The following is a 19,778-nucleotide window of genomic DNA, read 5'->3' on the forward strand; positions in this document are numbered from 1 at the left end:
GCATAACTTAGCAGCGTATGAGTCAATTTCAATTTGTTAGTAGATGTAACGATAATATGTTCACATACTGTTCATCAAAAAGGGGAACTAGATAGTTCAAACAGACCTGTACAGTCTCCCTTCTGAAGGAAACCCTGACTTGTGAATGCAACCTTCCACAGACATCAGGAAATCCACAAGAGAAAGTTATTATGAGTGTCCTGATGGTGAGAAAAGCTTTAATCAGACAACATACCTGATCATATGCAAGAGAATCCAACTACAAGACCTGAATTCATAAAACTAGGCTTCATTGCTTCCTTTGCTAGAGGATCTTAAAGGAACTAAATGTCTTTTAAGAGGATGGTGCTGGTGATGAACTTCACCGAAAGACTTCTGTGGAGAGGCATTGTTATGTGTGGTAAACAAGTGAGAAAGAGCAGCACATTGTCTAGGTAAAAAATAATAGTGGAGAGGGGTATTTTGAGAAACTTTTTAAAAACAGAATGCATTGTGAGGCAAAAACCACAGAAGTAATTAGCTTCAGAGGAGATAACAAAGCTTATTAAGCATGTATTCTTCTGTCTTGGGGGGTGTAATATCATATGATGGAGATATTACTGCAAGTATTAGAACATTGCAATCAACACTGCCTTGAAATTAATGTTTCTGGACTTCACAAACAATTTCAATTATATTATGCTAATATGTTAAATTAGAAAAATAGAAGTAATGTAAGGCTTTTAGATTACATTAGGATGCTGAGTTGGTAAATGAAAGGAATTCTGCTATAAGGGGTATAAGGGACTGAGAAACAGTTGAAGGAAGGTAATTGGGAAATGCCCCTAAACTGAAGTAATCAGCTATTGGGATAAAAATATGAAATCACTATAAGACCAGAGACATCACCAATAAAGGTCTCTTTGGGAAGGAAAATGGATTAATCATTTTAGAGAAGTACTATTGAAGCTGCAACTACGAAGCATCTCAAATATTGTGTAGATGTCTGGTCACTCAGGTTCAGGAAGGAAAAATTCCTCTTGACAGCTAAGAATATCAGGGCATGGCAAAGACATGATGTGAAGTGCAAATGGAAACGCAAACTAAAAATAGAAAAGGGATGCAAAACTATGAATACACATCATGAGCGTAAGCTTAAGGGAGAGAGAAAATAATTTCTTCCCTCTTAAGATGAAGAGCAGTGCTGTCAGGAGGTGGGCTTCCAGGAGTAGAAACAGGCTAACTGTTGAAGCGCTGAGATTCCAGTGCAGCAAAACAACCTCTAAGTTACTTTCAGTATGAAGAATATAATCAGATTTGCTAAGAATTGCTAGTTCTGAGTGTTTTGGCCTAGAACGTGTCCTTTCCAGTTCAGTCTTAAATCTTAATGGGTTGGGAGTAGCTGTAGAAAAGAGACAGAAGGCTACAGAGCAGAAAAACCAGTTGGTAGGGAGAAGACAGCTACCTCTTCAGTAAGTATACTAGCATTAAATGTTTTCCAAAACTTCAAAATGTTTCATTCAAGAGTTGTCGTTGTTGCCTTGAAATGATTGTGCTGAGAGTTTGAGAGAAGAGCCTCTGAGACATCTTTATGTCATCTGTAAAGTCAGCTGCTTTGTAAAGGTATGAAATAATATCCACCACAGGGACATGCTCCCAGGTAGCTTTATCCCAGGTATCATTACAGCATTAAGAAATTTAGAAAACCACCTAAGGCCTGTTTTCTGACTAGCATTCAGGGAGAATGCTAGAGATTTCCTGAGTGGAAAGGTTTAGCAGATCTCCTGCAAAGTGTAATGTCTCGAAGTGAGCTCTCTCAGGTGCTGGGACCTTGCAAGCAGGTGGTTATATCGTTATACAGTTACGCCTTACGATGGCCGAGCTAGTTCATTCTGCTCATGACTGCAGTGGGCTGTGCAGACAGCCCAGCTAGCTAAAGGGTGGAGTGAAATTCATAAACTCTGCCTCGGTTCTTTAATGCAGAAGATGAAAACATGAGTATTTATGCAGGGCTCCAGTTTGTCTGAAAAGTAAAGGAGCTAATTCTGCAACCACTTGTGCAGATGCTTTACTTAATCTAGGAAGGAGTCTCAAAACCATTTAAATCTACAACTTGCAACATCAAGAAAAATCATTTTTATAGATGCTGAAGGGTCAGATCTATTTCACTAACTCTTTGATCTCCTTGATGGAAAGGAATTGGTAGCAGTGAGAATATTATCATTATGGTGCACATTCCTGCATATTTTTTGCTGATAAGATAGAACTCATGAACCTTTTTCATTTGTAAATACATATTTGAACCTTACAAAAAAAGGGAAATGAGCTTTGTCTGGCTATACAATATGTTTATCTGTGAAAAGCATTCATCTTGAACAACAACTAAAATGTAACACATCAAAGACATGTAAAATCACTACAAAGATTGAGGTTTTGGTTCTGTAATTTTTAGAAGAGGTTTTGAGTGATAATATTAAGTGCCATTGCTTTCAGAGCTAGTGGGAAGAGGATGATTTTTAATATCAAACAAATGGAAGATAAAAGAATTTTTCAGACATTCAACATGAAAGACAAGGATGGAGACAAAGAAAGCTGTACCTTTGAACACGTTCCCTTGTTGATGCAGATCCCACACCTGATGGGTGACCTCCTGGCTAATCCTGCTCACCAAGCAGTGCTATCCAGCTCTCAGGAATGCTTGGAGATGCACCTGCTCTTTATTATTTCTGGGCAGCTTGTCCAGGGCACTGGAGAGCTCTGTGGGTCTGTGTGGTGCTTTGTGCTAGCCAGAAGCCAGGATGCTGGATGCAGACTCAAGGGCTGTGCTGAGACAGAGCTTATAAACCCTGCTGGACATGAGCTGAGCCTGTGCAGGCAGACAGCACTGTAGTAAATTATATCCTATGTCTAGCTGTATGTTTTTTGTTTTCCTACTAGTCAGGGAATCTCAGATAACAACTGACTAAATGGTTATCCTGTGCTGTTGGTCTGTCGCCTCAGTAGTGCTTTCTGTCTTTGAGCTCAAGCCTCTTGACAGCTTGGAGCTGTATTAGAATAAAAGGTTTCAAGGGTAAAACTGCCACTCTGGACATCATTACCATATCTGGTTGGTTGCATTACAATATATATTTGGTTGAAAAGCAGAACTAATTAAAAACACCTGATTGCCATGTACTTTGTTACATCTCATTTCAGTCCACTTATCAGTGTATTAAATCTTATTCAGTGACCACGAATGGGCAGTGGTGTAAGGGCGTAGGGCTCCCTAGTTCAAGGTTACAGAGGCTTGAATCATTCTTGCTGGAAATAGATTTTTTTTTCCCTTATGTCGAAATGCTAAGAGAGAATGTAAAAACATAGAGTCAGTGTAGAAGGAGAGGGCATGATACGGCTGAGGAAACCAAGTGGACATAAGGTGGAGACTGTCAACAAACTCCAAAACCTGTAATGGTCCTTAAAAACCAAAGTGAACTTCACAGCTCGAGAAAACGTGTCTGAATAATGGCAATCAGCTATTAGGTGATTACTTCTACTACAGGAATAACATCACTGTGGTACAGCAGCAAGTCTGTGACTATATAGAAATTACTTTGAAACCTTTTGCAACAACTCTTCCATTTTGATTAACCACATCCCACTGTTTATGTGTCCTTCATAGATGACAGAATTCAGATAGAAGCCAAGAGAAGAAAGAAAATGAAGTTGATTACATTTTCTGCAGTCAAGAATCCTATCATTGAAAAATAGCCTCCTTTGCAAAAAAGAAGCATCCCATTAAAAGCGTTGAAATTAGCATACAATTTCCCAAATTAATATTAATATTACTTTAGCTATTACTGAAATCTTAAGTTTTTTATTAAAGGCAAAAATTTTGTGAGTGATTTTATTCTTTCATAAAAGTATCAATTTGAACACCACAAAACCTAATTTTGACTGAAAAAAATTAACCTGATAATTTTTCACATTTCAACACAGGCAGCTTTGTTTTCTTCCATTTTTCTGGTTTGTTGTACATCAAAATCAGTTGTAATAACAATTGTCATTGGACTACTGGTTAAGATGTTATTTTTTAGTATGGTCTTGGGTAGAACTAAAGACACCCCGAATAGGTGAGCTGAGTGGCTTTCAGACTCCATTTACTTTTTTAAATTTGTGGCTCCTTTACATGTAGTGGGAACTTTGAAATTCATTGAACCTCAATACACCTACATGTAGAAATTTGCTTGGAGACATCTTAAGCCACAGCCAGGTCTTTTGCCTAAAGGCTTTTTATCCTTCTCAAAGACTTCACTGGAATTAAAATATATGTTGAGACACTGTATTTTTTGAAAGGAAGAGGCTCTTTTAGTCAGTGTGAGAACTGACATGGGGTGTTTTCTGGGGCAGTAAGCCAGGATGCAACCAGCTAATGGACCCAGAAGTAGCATAGCTGTTTGTCTTACGTTTCTCCTCCTTGCTGAGTGGTGTTAGTCTGCCCTCAGATTCACACTGGCTGCACATTTGGTCCAATGAACCCTTTGATGCTGAAAGACCAGTAGAACTTGTGTGGGCCTTACTTCTTGTTTCATTGTGTGAGGCTGTTGGGCCTATAGCAGCCTTATCACCCACAGATGTGGTTTCAGCATCTGTAATAGCTCCCTATTGCTGACGGTGTTAGAAACCCACATACCTTCTATGCATATGTATTGGCATGATCCCCCCGTCACTCGAAGTCCACTCGAGATCTAAGGCAATTTCTTCCCCCTCTCTTTTCCTAGGCCAGGAACCAACTTGGGGTAAGTCAGACACTGACTGAGAAAGATGGTAAAACAGAACACTAAGGTGCCTCCTTGGTGCACTGGCCCTGTTTCCCTGCCTTGCACTGTTCTCCTTATCACTTGGGAGATTGTCACCTCCTGATAGACTGGTACATCCGTACTTGGGTCATTATAACCTGGTACTCCTGTACTGGGGTTGGGGTCGAGAGGAGGGAGATACCAAACTTGCAAAGTCAACAAATCCTGGGTCTGCACAATTCTGGTAGAAAATACCAGAATATTTCAACATCTGAGGTGGACCAGAGTGGGAAAATACCTCATGGAAGTCAACCATAAAAATGACCCTATAAATAGTGATCCTAAAGCGAGACCCTTTGAGCTCTTTCAGAGCTCAAAGACCCTTTCAGATCTTTGGGATCACAACGAGCTGGGTCCAGCATCTCCCCTGAGTCGGGACACCTCTCAAGTACAAACAGTGTGAGAGGGCAGTCTGCAAGTCGGGCTTCTCAAGACTCAGTAATCGTCTGTTGACATTACCGGAGCATTGTGAGTATCTGCTCTAAAGTTGGGAAGGAAATTTTGACTATAGGCTGGCGTCTCCTTTGTCCACCTCTCTACTTATCTGTGTTTGAATATACACATTTGGTAATGCAAGTGTGTATGTGTATATATTCCACAGGATCCAAATAGCTGTTTTTCTGATTTTGTGCTTTGTGGTTATGTGTTCGTATACACACACAGAGACACAGAGACACACACACACGTATATATATATGTAAAGGATATCTTGTAATAAGTTAGTGTGAATCCTGTCATCAAATCTGTAACTAAGTTGCTATTTTGATTGTAACGTATTCTACTGAATCACCTTTTTAATTTCAAATTGGTTAGTGATTAAGTGCCGCTAAAAGACAGCCCTTTGATCTACCCCTCACCATTAATAAGTCTTAGATTGCTGCCCAATCACAACTGTGTCAGTACGTTTTATCCTGCTTCAGCATGACCTTTTTCTTTTGTTTTTAAGGTTTCACTTCAGCGCTGTGCTTTCAGAAGCAGATCATCAGCTTGGCCGCTTCTGACATTCAGGGGCAGAGACTTGGCTTTCCAAACACACAAGGCTTTGTGTCCAGTAGGTTGGAGTATCCAGGGGGAATTTGTGAGAGGAAGAAGAAACGGATAATTTCAGAAAAAAAAAGTTCTACTTTAAAGATAGAAAGCTGTATGTTCTGTCCTAGATTGGCTTTTTGATATGGTATTTGAGTACAAGAAGGAGAAACGAGAGGAGGGGGGAATGAATTAAAGGTGACAGGGGCTTCTTTCCCATGTACTATTAAGAAATTAGTCTGGCTCTGGACTTGGATGAGTTCAAGATGATGATGTTTGGTTTGAGTAAATGGCATAAATTAAATACACTTTTAAAGAATGTACACAAATTAGCAAAGTTTTATTAGCTCAGGAGGAAAGCAAATTTGCCTGTCTGATAGAAAGAAAAAGGATTTTTGAAGACCCCAACTCATTCTTTAAGCTGCACAGTAGTCAGACATAATATTCTGTCTTGGATAAACTTTGCCATCACTGGGACCAAACGCTCTGTTCTACTGGGAATACTGCATTATTTACTACATTTATTTCTCTGTCAGCTTTTTCATTTTTTTGCATATATATTTAAAAATCAAGCTGACACCACTGTGATAACCATTTGCTATTTTAGATAAACTCATAAATGTAGGGGGGTTTGTACAGTAGATAAAGCAATGAAATATGAGCATGTAATTACTACTGTACTCCTCTGAGAACTTTCAAGAATAATTTTTTGGTAAGACTACATAGGCCTAATAAAGCACATTTTCCAGCAGCAAGTATCTTCTCAATTCAGCAAAATCAGAGTGCTGCACAGTTACATTGCTAAAAGCAAAGCAACGTAACCTCAATTGTATTACCATACTGATTCTGCTGGTTGCTTGTTCTACACAGCAAATTCATGTGACAGTCCATATGAATTCAGTCTGACCCTGAACACTTACAAGAATTTAATGTCTAACAGCTTAAAAAGAACTAAACTTCTGTTGTGAGGTATCAGCCAGAAGTCATGGGAATGGCTAGCAACAAGCTTTAGATCAGGCTCTTGATGAGAACTATATCTCAAGAAGAAAAAGAATGACATTAGATCTATGAAATAATGATCAAACAATAGAGTACACTTAGAATGTTCTCTTTTTATTTTAAATATATCTATTACAATAATTTGTTAGGCTTATATAGAGCACTATTATTTACATAATTCAGTGTTTATCCTTTGGGGAGAATTCCAGTGCTCAATAAATAAGTCAGTAAGCTGCTTGTTAACCACCTTGGAATCAGAATTCTGAAATATTATTTTCACATAAATGATGAAAGTCCTTGAAATGGTTACAGTTACCTGTAGTTTTATACAGTAGGTATCTTCTGACTGCAGTCAAATTGTGCTGAAAACTCTGAACATAGCTATAGGTAATCGGAAGAAAATTTATCAACGACAAATTAAAAAGTAGTGAAAAACATCGGTGGTTGAACCTCTACATTTTTCAGATGCATCTCAGGGTGGTGATATTGTTCAGAAGGAACAAAGAAACAGTTTGGTAGAATCCCTGTTATAAAATGTCTAAATTATGGGGCAAAATATACAATCGCTAACAAACAAAAAATACAGCTTTTTACAAGATCTCATTTTATCATGGCATCTTAAAATGTGCCTGCAGGTAAGAACAGTTTTTGTTACTTTTATTAAAATTCAGTTTTTCATAGTCATTATTTCCTACATATGAATTTATGCATTATATATATACTACATAAAACACATAAAAGATTAAGTTGTCAGTACAAGGAATATCATTAGTTGAGAACGTGAAGCAAAGGTTCATATCGGATCCGAGTCAATGCTCTGTGTGTATGCTCAAACACACGTGAAAGGAGCTTTGGTCCTGCTCTTGTACTAAGAGATTAAACGTTTCTACATACAGAACTTAGTATCTTTACTGAGATCGTAACAGTCCTGTATTCACCAACCATCTCATTTTCACATGACCCACCACAGAACGTGGGTTTGGATCAGGACAAGCAGCTTACGGGTTTTTCTCCTGTCTCTCATCAATGTATTTCAGAGGTCGAGTTCATAGCACATTTTGTGAGTGACTGAATATCTATGACATTCAGCTATGGCACCCAGTTTTGTTTCCCCAACATACAGAAAGACTGAAGGGAAATGCAGCTCATAACTACCAAGCATTTATCCTAGCAAATGTAATATCATAATCATTATCATGAAATAGAAACTTGTTTATTGACAGTGTGCCTGTTTATTCAACAAAACATCTTCGATTTCAGTAGCATTACAGTTCGGCAAAGAATAGTTTCTGAATCAGCTTTGTTACAGTTATGAATCTCTGGCACATTTAAGACACCCACCCACCTATTCACATAATATTTTAAAGCAAAATTAATGTTTGATATAAAATAACAGTTATGTTGTAAATGTGGAAAAATACTCTACAAAAAATAAGTATAAAAGTGATCTTAAGTTTATGAATATGTTTCATATAAACAAGTCCAGGTGACTGATCTCTGTGTTAGAAATGGCCCTTGATAGGCTGTGTCACAACAGTACATCACATTTTTCACAGTTTACAATAACACAGTTAGATTCACAATGTGATAACACCTTATATCAGAAAAATAGTATTTTACAAACTATACATTTGGCATCTATTTTTAGATTATTTTTTCTGTTTCTTTTTCAGTTCCTTTTTTCTTTTTCCTTTTTTCTTTTCTTACAAAATAGTGCAAAATTACAGTGCGTTAATAGAAGATTTTGCAAATCCTAATAAAAAGTCAGTATATTTAGCTGTTTTGTTCATGCACTGGAAACAGTTTGGCACATTAGGATTTTGTGTAGATGGAAAAGCTTTTCCCTTTCTTCTCTTCACTATATCCACTGAATCTTTAAAACACTAAGCTGCACCAAGGGAGTTAACTTTCCAAGCTTTTTAATCTCATCTCTTATAACCTGTGTGACAAAACAGAACAGCAAAGGAAAATGTACATTTTGTGATTAATTTATTTGCCAAAACAGCATATCTATCTATCTATCTATCTATCTATCTATCTATCTCAGACTGGCTTTTCTTATCACATTATAAAGAAAAGGATTGATGGGAACATTTTTCATCTGCTGACTACTACAGTGTTTAGTTACAGCTTCAAGACAGTAGGAAATTTATCCCAACTTTATATATAAGTGTTGGTTTACCACATCTTTCAAATGTTGCTATCATCTATGTCCCTGTAGCTGGATCCAAACAGGCTGTATAAGGCCAGGAGGATAAAGCTTCATCAAAGCCTGTTTTCTACTGGAATAATTAATATAAAGAATAACAAACAATTGCTTTTTCTGCCAATTTGCAATGATTAAATTATTTTCCTACTAATTATTTACTTAGGAATTTTAATGAAGAGTTCTCCCATGTATGAATACTTTGTTTGTACAGGTTGAAACCATACCTCAAAAAAAAAAAAAACCCCAAAACAACCCAATATCCTTATTATTTGGATCAGCAAAGTCTTCTGTGTAATCACAAACAGGTACATTACAGGCTGCGGGAGCAAGTGTCCTAAGACACCCCGTGAGCATGCTGAGAAATGCACAGAAGTTGTCAGCAGTCTAAGGTCTGTTCTTTGCCTCCTTGGCTGAAAGTGGGAATGAGAAACTTGACTGACATCACCGAGACGTCTACTAGAGGCTACCAATCACAGCTCTGTATCAGTCTACTCATAACTCAGGCTATTAACCCGTAGATGAAAGTCTCTCTGCCACATGAGCAAATTTCTGCACTATTCACTGCACAGACTGCTGCTTTTGGTTAATTCTGTAAAGAATATGGTGACATAAAAGTTTCCCAATTAATTACCTTTCCAATAGAGCGATGAAGTGACTTTTTCCAATATGAAAACTGCAGAGTGATGTCTCTAGGCCTAATTATTTCTTGTGAGTTTATGGTTTTATCATCTGTATCACTCTGTGGCATTTGTGCCATCAATTAGAACTACTACCGCATGGTTTATTTAAGAAATTTCTTGGCATTTCTGTACCTTTTATGAACATATCTAACTTGTATGAATTTTACACTGATTCCCTGAAGGTAAAACTGTTGATAGCACTAGAACTAGTTATGCAGGTATTAGAAGGGACATGTCCATGAATAAGAAGGTTGTTTTTTACCCCAGCCATTCCACCCTTTGCTCCATCCTTTATTTACTAGCACTGGAATCTCTCAAATCACCTGTTGATTCTGGTGGAAGTTTTACCTGAGCAAGAAGCGAAAGATGATGCTGAACTAACAATCTTGTGTGAATAATATTGATTGATTTCCATCATCTAAAAATCACTTGTATTGAAAAACAAACAAACAAACACACCAGTCAGCCAATATTAATGAAAAAGCCCACCAACTGGGAGATAAACAAATACTTCCCCTGGACTCTCTTCCTAATAATGCACTAGTTTTGACCAAGGAAACACTTGAGTTCTTGATTAACTTTCACTGTTAGGTTTATATAGGTCAGAGACCTTCTCGTCAGCCTGCACAGACACACCTCTGGTTCCCACTTTGCACACGCACTTCATCACTGCCAGTCTCATCTGGACCAAATCAAATATTTTCCTCCTAAAGGAAAATCAGGTATGTCTCAGACTGGCCCTCTCTAGGGCACACCCCAAGATTAAAAGGATGCACACATGACCGGGTTTTATGCTTTATTTCTAGGACAGTCCTCAAAACACTATCTCAGCAAGCCTTAGCCTCTGTCGCATCCTTTTATCACATGCAAGTTCACTCACCCTGCACAGCACAGGTGGGCTGTAAGGTGATGGTGGATGATGAGGCGATGGTGGCACATATAGGATGCTGAAGCAGAAGAGTAGGGCCAAGGTATGTTGGATAGACACTAAGCCAGAATTAGTCCAGTTTTCAGTGTGGAGTAACCAGTCTACTCACAGGATGGACTCACATGATGCAAAAGAGGCCACACAAATTGGCCTCCATTGGCTATAGACTGTGCTTTCTGTCACAATTCCTAAAGGCAATAAAAACGTACTGTTTGAAGTCTCAATGCATTAAAGCATTTAAGATTTAAGAGGCTCTTAAATTCAGGCACATGCTGGAGACTCATGGTCATATGCATGTGCTTAAGGTCTTTCTTGAATCAAGTCCGGAGTGTATTGTTGCATGAGGACATGAAGATTTACTTCAAAATCAAAAAAGAAAATAAGAATAAGAATTCTTGAAGTCATACAAGAAATATTATTAGCTTACTGACAGACTTCACTCTCCCCCTAAATGTTATCTTTTGTCTAACAAAAAAGAAAATACGAGGCCAACAGGAGTCCCGTTCTTGAATAATCTGCAACAGTTACTGGTTATTTAATTGAAGCTTGCTCAATTAGAGGTAGTAGAACACTGTGTGTTATTTTTTTTTTTAAAGCCCAGTTTGAGAAACAAACATGAGTATCTAGAAGCAGTAAGTATTTCTTTACTGTGCTCAGCAATGCCAATTTTCCGTACCTTGCTCAGCCTCCATGAACTCTACAAATCCCCACATTCATGCTCTCTCAGTCCCACTTTCATTTTATTTGATCTTTATCTTAAAAGACAAGTACGTTGCTGGATGTGTGTCTTGCGTGTTCTGTGGGCATCACTCAGGCTGCTTGTTCATTGTGGGTATGATCATCTTGGATAGCAAGAGGTGTTCAAAGGAACTGGCAACCAGGATTCGCTAAGGAATGGAGATCTCACACTGAGCAAGAGCTGCTGTGAAATGAAAGGAAAACTCTGCTTTAGAAGAATCTGCTGCCAGTTTTGCCTGATATCTGCTCACATGCAGTGGGGTAGCAATGCATCCACAGTTAGTATTTTATCTGTTTTGGGTCTTATTTTCCACACTGAGAAAGGCAGGAATGTTGATAGCTTGGTGCATGACAGACAGCCGAAATACATCCAAAAGAAGCCATTGTAAAAGAGAGAATAATCATTACACTATTTCATCAGTGACTATCGAGTTAACTTGTGACAAGCACCTATGCAAGATTATTGTGGGCTGGCAAATAAAATAAATGGAATGCCTATAAAAATTGTTAAGAAAACAGTAAGAGTTTCTCTTTCCTTGTGCAACTCCCTTCTTTTGCCAGTAGAACCAAGGCATAAATAATACCTTGCTCTCTGTTTTAACTAATTCCATAATTAAGTTGGTTTGCCCATTCTCCTTCACAGTGATTTACTATTTTGAGTCTATTTATGCTAGCTGTGCGTGTAGGGTAGCTCACTGAAGGAGGACAGACATCACAATGCTTAATGTTGTGTATAGACTGGAATCAATCTTCTGTGAGCTAGGTGTGTAGGTCTAGGTAGACAGCCTTTATTCATGCACGGAGTCCAGGTGTTTTACATCCATTGTTTCACATAATTTACCACTTAGGCTCAAGATGCTTAAGATGCTTCATCTTCTGTCAGCAAAACTCTTTATATCCAAAACTTCGTAAGGCTTAATACACGTAGATCAACTTAAAACCTTCATAAAATGGCTGGATCGTGTATATTCCTGCCTGCACTCTTCAGGAATGTCAGTGAGGCATTAGGGTCATGTCTCTTGTTTAGGATTTGGTCATGATTCTCTCAATTTTCTTAATATTTGAAACAATTCTAGCAATGCATCCTGAATGCAAAAGATACAACCCTTGTGTGGAGTTTTTGTGAAGACAACACTCTCTTTCCAGTTCCATCAAAAGATTTTCACATTTCTTAAAATTCAGCTCAAGATTAGCCATGCTGACTGGATCCAGTGCTCACAGAGGTGATGACATTACTTACAGGCTTAATATTTAGCATATATTTCAAAACTTTCCTGTGTGTACACTGATTGATATTTGCAGTAATAAGCCATCTATTTTATTGTTGTGCTTACTTGTTATTAATATAAGAATTTATCAGCTGAATCTTGATGCCAAGAAGTTGGTCTGATTTGACATGAGGCTTTGTAACACACAGCACAAATCCCACTATCTGAAATGAGGAACAAAATAAGGGACTGTGCACGTTCACCAAAGCGTGAATGTACTTCCACTGACATCAATGCAAAGAACTTCCGAATTCCGACATCAAGGGAATCAGATTATCCAGCCAAAGCAGTGGTGTATTCAGTGACTGAGAATGTCACAGCCCTCCTGAAAACAAAGATATGATGCCTATAGGACGGACTGCAGACAATAGCCACTTGCCTCCAAAATGATTGAAATACTACTCACAATGCATCCATGCCAGCAGTTTGTTTTCAGGAGATTGGGTTTTTTCATTATATTGTGTTAATTTGCAAGGTAAGGTCATCTTGTTTCGTAGTAGAATGCTGGTGAGTTTAGGAGGTTCACAGTATATTGCAAACTGGCTTTTAAAGACAGCAAAAAATAGTATAAATAAACATGTGGGTCAGAATGCAGCTTTTGAAGCCATAGGGAGAGCACAAGTGCTTTTATAACCTTTCCATGGAGTTTCCTGTATCAAAAACTTAACTACATGAGTCTTACACCCTTACGAGTTTCTATTGCAGCCCGGGGTAAAACAAAACAAGACAAAACAAAAAACCACAAACCTGACAAAAACGACCTTATCTTTTGCTAAACGTTTATCACTGTTTATCCCTTATTCCCTTAGTTCAGCCACATTGCCTGCAAGTTTAATCTTAAGTACTTCTTCAACAACTTTGCTTGATCAGAGTGTTATACATCACATAAGCTGATGTTTTTCCAGTTAAATGTTTTTTTTATAGTAGAAGGTGTAATTTGTAACATTTTGACCTGAAAAAACAAGTTGATTGGCTTTCACTTGATACCAAAATGTATCCATACATTTATGTCATTAAACCAACCTTGTATATATGAATACATATAGCAATCAGGTATTTGTCTTAGCTGAAAGAAAAAAGTAATAAAATCAAACGACACATTAAAACCAGACATTGTAAACAACCGTGGCAATCAGCACACTTTCATCTTTGCTATCAGAGCAAATTTAATACTTAAGAACTTATTTATATATTCAAATTTTGATAGCAACTGCTGCTTTTAAGAGTGCATTTGTTTACATCTGTCACATAAAATATTTTCCAGAACCAAAATTCTTTCATTGAATGTTTGACTATGTCAGCCTGATAACTTATTTACTGAATTCAAGCATTTTTTTTTTTCAGAAAATAAACTTTTGGGCCATTTTTCCCCACATTCATGAGTCATAACAGCATGTTGTCCAGCTACAATTAAAGTTCAACAAATCTTTACAGAACTGGGGACAAATTCAGAATTATCCAAGAAATTATATGAGAAAAATTGCTCCAATTCCTCAACAATATATTTCTAAAAAGCCATTCTTACCAGCCGAATTCAGTGCATGAGGCTGATGTAATCAAATGTTTATGTTAAAAATTTGTTTATCCCTGTATCAGTAAAACACCATTTACAGCCCTGGTTCAGGTAAACGATACCTGAGACACAATGAGACTTAAGGACATGCTGCATTTAAAATGCTCAAAAACTGGATGAGTCTGGGTTTTGGTCACTAAGGTTGTTAATTTCTCTATGTGACTTCTTTATTCTTCAGAGAGTAAGAACAGCCGTATTCCTGAAGTAACTTAATGGAGCTATTTGCTTGGAAACAAATTATTTTTAGAAGCAAATACGGTCTACTACTGTAATATCTTTTAAAAACTGTATTTCTAGGTTCATCACCCTTAAAAAGGAGGTGCAATTGATCACACTGGAAATGTGTAATGGTAGGTATTGAACTTTACTGTGTTCTTAAAATATAAGAACTATAAAAAACTGTACGGTCTTTGAAATTACACACATTTCAGACTGTAACAGCAAATTATGTTCTTAAAGTTCTCTCTGACATTCCAAAGTTGTGTCCTCATTTTCCAAATAGGTTAAACAGCAAATGTAATGTTAAAAGTAAAAAGAAGTGTTAAAAAATTACCACTTTACGAGTAAGACTGGGACATATTTCACAGAAAATGTGGAAAATCTTGTTTAAAAATTATAGTAAACAATCAAATATTCTTCAGTGCACATAACTAGTATGTACATTATAATTTAAAACGGAGTATTGATGACTGCTGTTGATTTTTTAAAATCTCTTACAAAATATAAATAGGATAGCCAAGAGAGAATAGCTGATAAACCACGACACAGGTTCTCTTTTCCTTCTTTTTTTTCTCTTTTCCTTTCCCCTCCACTTGGACTGAAGTTTCTTCTGGCTTCTTCAAAAAACTGCACGCACACACACGAATTAATCCCAAAACCATTTTTCTAAATTTCCAATGGACTTGTATTCCTGGTGTCTTTTCACGTGATCACAAGCAAGACATGCATGTGATTCCCAGAACCTTGGAAGATGCACTGAGAAGTCCTTCTTCCAATTGAAGTAACTAAGGTACATCTTGTTATTTTTGTCAAGCATCAGAAGATATTCTGCCAGCTCTCTGGGAGAGAGAAAATCTTCCACGTGTATGAAAGAGTCTGCTGGAATGTAATTCTCATAGTTTTCTCTGGAAGGCCCCAGTACAACTGGTACTGATCCGGCCAGGAGAGCATTGTAAAGTTTCTCAGTAATGTAATCTTTGTGGATTGAATTTTCGAAGGAAAGGTAGAATTTGCAAGTAGAGATAGTTGGAATCAAGTTTTTATCATTGACATAGTCTCCAAAGGCTTGTCCATAGGTATGGATTTCAATATACTTGCTAAGCTCATTGTAATACTTGACTCGTGCGTGCTCAGGATTCCAGTTACTTACAACCCAACAGACCAAGTTTTCCTTACTTGGCACTTCAAATGTAAAGGAACTTGTACCAACCATCATGAAGCCATAAGGCACCTGAATATCTGAATCACGCCGATAAGTCAGGGTGAGGTTAAAGAGGTGTTCAATGCCACTCTTTTGTGGAGTATGAGTTGGAGACTCCAAGTTCATCCAAATCCACTTCTGGAATGGTGGCCTGGCTTGCTGAGGTAAATTAGTCAGATCCCAGCTAATGTCCCTGTGATGAATAAGAACAGCATGGGATCTGTTATATAGTGAGCGGTCAATAGTCAGATGGCACCCGTGGATATTGAACATTGTTTGGCAGGATGTTAGATCGAATGTCTGACCAAATGGCCAAACCCAGATCAAAATGGTAGTTTCGTTAAGATTATCAGTTTTGGAAGAAAAGAAACTCTTCATTTTCAAAACTGAACTGGCTGATTCTATAGGACCAGAGATCCAGCTATTTGTTGGTTTGATATAAATTAATATAAATGCCATGAAACAACCAAGAACAATGAAGATAATAAAAAATGGCCGGAAAATTCCTTTAGATGTCGATGTCATAATTTGTTCTGAGAAAAAAGAGAGGAAGAGAAAGAGAGAAAATAACATGAGGTATTAAATTATATACATATGTCCTGTTAAAGCAATCAGACATCAGTCATTACAATGGATAGAACTTCAACATCACCGAGCTGTAACCTCAGAGTATGCTATTCATGACAAAGTTGACAACATTTCTCCTCTTCACATTAAATGTTAATTGACATAAGTTAAGCAGGATTTAATATATGTCATATTTAATATAAAATAATATTGATCTTGAGAAGCCTTTTTGTTTAGAACCTAGGCCTAGAGTTTAAGAGACAGACAAGACAGACAAAATTATCTTTTGATGCTGTCTTTGTGTCTGTGTACGTGATAACACGCTGCAGGTAGGGTCTGTTCGTATTTGCATGTATGGTGTATATATGGTGTATAGCTTTTCACTCAACAGGTAGCATGAGCTGAGTCTGAACAATGGTTGGGAAAGGTGTCTGTTCACAGAGACCGATCATCTTCAAGGGATTGACACACTTTGAGAAATCAGAAAAGGACCTTGCCTTGTAACTTAGTCGCCCTCCAGTTAAAAGCCCTTTGATACAAGCCTCTCTGACAGGGATTATTTTACACTAATCTCTTCTGCTGACTAATAAAACCCTGCTGTCTGTGCCACCCTGAATACCAATATTAACATTTCACAACATGGAACAGGTGAGCTTACATATCTTATCCCTTTCAGATCTGTTTCCTTGCACTACTTCACTGCCCTGTGAGCTCATGTGCTCCCTCCTGATCTAGGATCATGGTTCTTATATTTTGCCTTTCACCAAAACTCTAGCCTACAGTCAGGATAGTGATTTTCAGTTTTCCATCCCTTGGATTCCAAGAACTAACCACTCATTACACAGAATCATACATCCATTAGAGGTACAGGCATCACTGGCATGCTTCACTTCGAAGGTGCAGATAATGGGATGGTGGGAAAGGGCTGTAAAAGAAAGACACATTAAAACCTTGAATGAGAGGCTTGCAAGGAAGCAGAACACCTGAGCAGACTCCTAAAAATAGCACTTTCCTATACCCCAAGGAGCCAGAGAGGATTTTTTCATGGAATTCTATGTTTCTGTTCCGTTTTGTGTTAACTCCGGTGATAACTATTAAAATGTGCACTGGGAATAACAGTAATTTTTCAGGATGAAATGGTAATCTTGTGTGTTGGGTTTGTGTTTGGTGGGGTTTTGGTAGTGGAGGAGGGGGCTGCTGGCGTGACCCCTGTAAGAAGCTTCAAGGAAGCTCACCCAGCTCCAAGGTTGGAGCCTCTGGCCAAAGCTGAGCCAATCAGCACCTTTGCGATAAACATGTTTAAAAGCTGAGAAAGGGTATTTTGGGAGCTCTCTTTTGTTCTGGAGGGGAGTAGGAAGACAACCATGTGGACACCCAGGTTAGTGAGGAAACAGGCAGGGAGATACTCCAGAGCAGCCATTTCCCTTTGGCCTGTGGTGAGACAGTAGGCTGAATCCTTGCCGTCCTCAGAGATCACCGGTGGAGGAAAGTTCCTTTTGCAGCCCTTGGAGGAGCCCAGGCTGGCGCAGGGGACAAATCCTAAAAAAGACCTGCTGGAGACCCATGCTGGGGCGTTTCTTCACTGGGAGACCCACTGTCTGAGGGAGACACCCACACTATTTGGAGAATTTCATGTAGGATGGTCGCCCATGGGGGGAACATCGCGTTGTCTGTGTAGGACTGTGAGGAGTTTTTCCCTTGAGGAGGAAGAGGCAGCAGAAGCAATATGGAGTGGACTGAGACTGACTGCAACCCTCATCATCTGCCCCAGTCCCTTCCCTGCGCTGCTGCGGGGAGGGGGTAGCAGAGCTGGACTGGGGAGGAAGGGATGGGTGGGGGAAGGTGTATTTAAAATCCGCTTGTTTTTCTCATTGTCCTACTCTGATTGGATTGCTGGTTTCGTTGTTTAAATTAAATTGATTTTTTTACCCCAAGTGGAGTCTGTCTTTTGCCTGCAACCACAATTGGTGAGTGAGCCCTCCCTGTCCTTTGTGCTTCGCGGGGGAGACTGAGGAACGTATGGAACGAACCAGCAAACTCTGCCCTCATGGCTTTTGGGACTGAGTCCTGGACACAGTCAGGCAGCAGAACATTGAAGGCATATGGTAAGCACCTTTTGACAAACACTAATTGCTTGAGAAGTAGCTTGTTTGAACTGCTAGCAAGTATAGGTTGTGGGTTTTTGTTTGTCCACTAGAATTCAGGGAATATTTTTTTCACAATATTCTCCATAATGTGGAGTCTTTTCCATATTTATTTATTTCCTTCTTTTCCTTTGTGCCCAAAATAACCATTGATCTCCCAGTGTAATTCTCATTATAAAAGTGACACTTGTTACAAGACACCCAGCCAAGTAACCTTAGCTCACCCTTCCTCCTTCATGGCTTCTCTTCTACCACAGAATCACAAATTTCCCTTTAGCGGATCATCTCCCCCCACCAATCTCTGGCATGCCAGACTCTGAAAAGAAAACTTTGTCAAAGAAATGTGTTTACTGAGACTTTTGCCAATTGGAAGAATTCGGGACTTTTGATAGTTTTGTTATAAAGTACATTTCAGAGTGTTGTGGTATAGCAAGCGTTTTCTAGGTGTTTTTTTTCTAGTTGAAAGTATAGTATTTCATTGGTACAAGACTATTTTTCTTGGTACAAAACTTAGCAGGGCTTCTTTTTAAGTGCAAAATTTGGCATTCCATCAGCAAGCAACTCCATTTAGCATTTAGTAGCAATACAAACAAGGAGGTAGAAACTGGGTACCAGCAATGTTAACCCTAAGCACACCAGAGGCTTGCAAAAAATATCTGTTTGGTGAATACATTGTGTTCACTAAGAAATAAAATGGGGTTTTTATGGCAACTGTTTTAGTATGGCTTCATTACAACAGTGTCCTGGATTGAGCTAGAACAGAACTAATTCTGTTCAGTGATTTTATTTTTCAGCTCAGTCTGTTCTCAGTGACGGCACCTTCTGAAGTTAACGGCATATTTTTGCAGTCAGGGTCTGCTTCTTGAAGTGACAATGCTTGATGTTCACTGTTACTACCAGGGACTGGTGTGCAGAAAGGCTCTGGCTTATTCTTTCTGCTGTGCAGACCAAGGTCACTGCTAAATCCTGTGTCCCATGCTGGGGGTGCAGTAAGTGAGAGGCGGCACCTCTGGGGAGGAGCGGGCAGGACAGGTGACCCTACACTGACCAACAAGGTGTTCCATCCCATAGACATCATATTTGGTACAAAGCTGAGGGATCACAAGGGTCAATGTCTTTTCTGCTCTTCTTCAATGGCCATTGTCTGAGGAGGAATCTGCCCCTTCTGCTTTCGATCTCAGTTCGTGCGTTCCTGAATCCAGCTCCAGAATCCAGCTCCTGCATCTGGTTCCCATCTGCTGAGTCCAGCCTGGGCCTTCCCCAGTGCCTGTCCACAGCATCAGTGGTGGTGGTGATGGTGATGTGTTTGCCATCCGGGGGGTTGGGTTTGGTATTAGTATTGTATATATTCGTATATATTTATTATTATTCTTCTCATTAAAGCTGTTTCAGGGTCTTCTTTCCAATCCATA

The 19,778-nt window shown here is 38.7% G+C and overlaps 1 protein-coding gene across 1 annotated transcript; it reads right to left on the reverse strand.

Moving 5' to 3' along the window:
- Positions 1-15,100: 15,100 nt before the first annotated feature.
- On the reverse strand, positions 15,101-16,180 carry FUT9 (fucosyltransferase 9 (alpha (1,3) fucosyltransferase)). The gene has a single exon (XM_010136696.1). It carries the CDS (start codon positions 16,178-16,180, stop codon positions 15,101-15,103), a length of 1,080 nt encoding a protein of 359 aa, XP_010134998.1.
- Between the last annotated feature and the right edge of the window lie 3,598 nt (positions 16,181-19,778).

The sequence above is a fragment of the Buceros rhinoceros genome, unplaced genomic scaffold (assembly GCF_000710305.1).
Source record: "Buceros rhinoceros silvestris isolate BGI_N320 unplaced genomic scaffold, ASM71030v1 scaffold7195, whole genome shotgun sequence".
NCBI lineage: Eukaryota > Metazoa > Chordata > Aves > Bucerotiformes > Bucerotidae > Buceros > Buceros rhinoceros.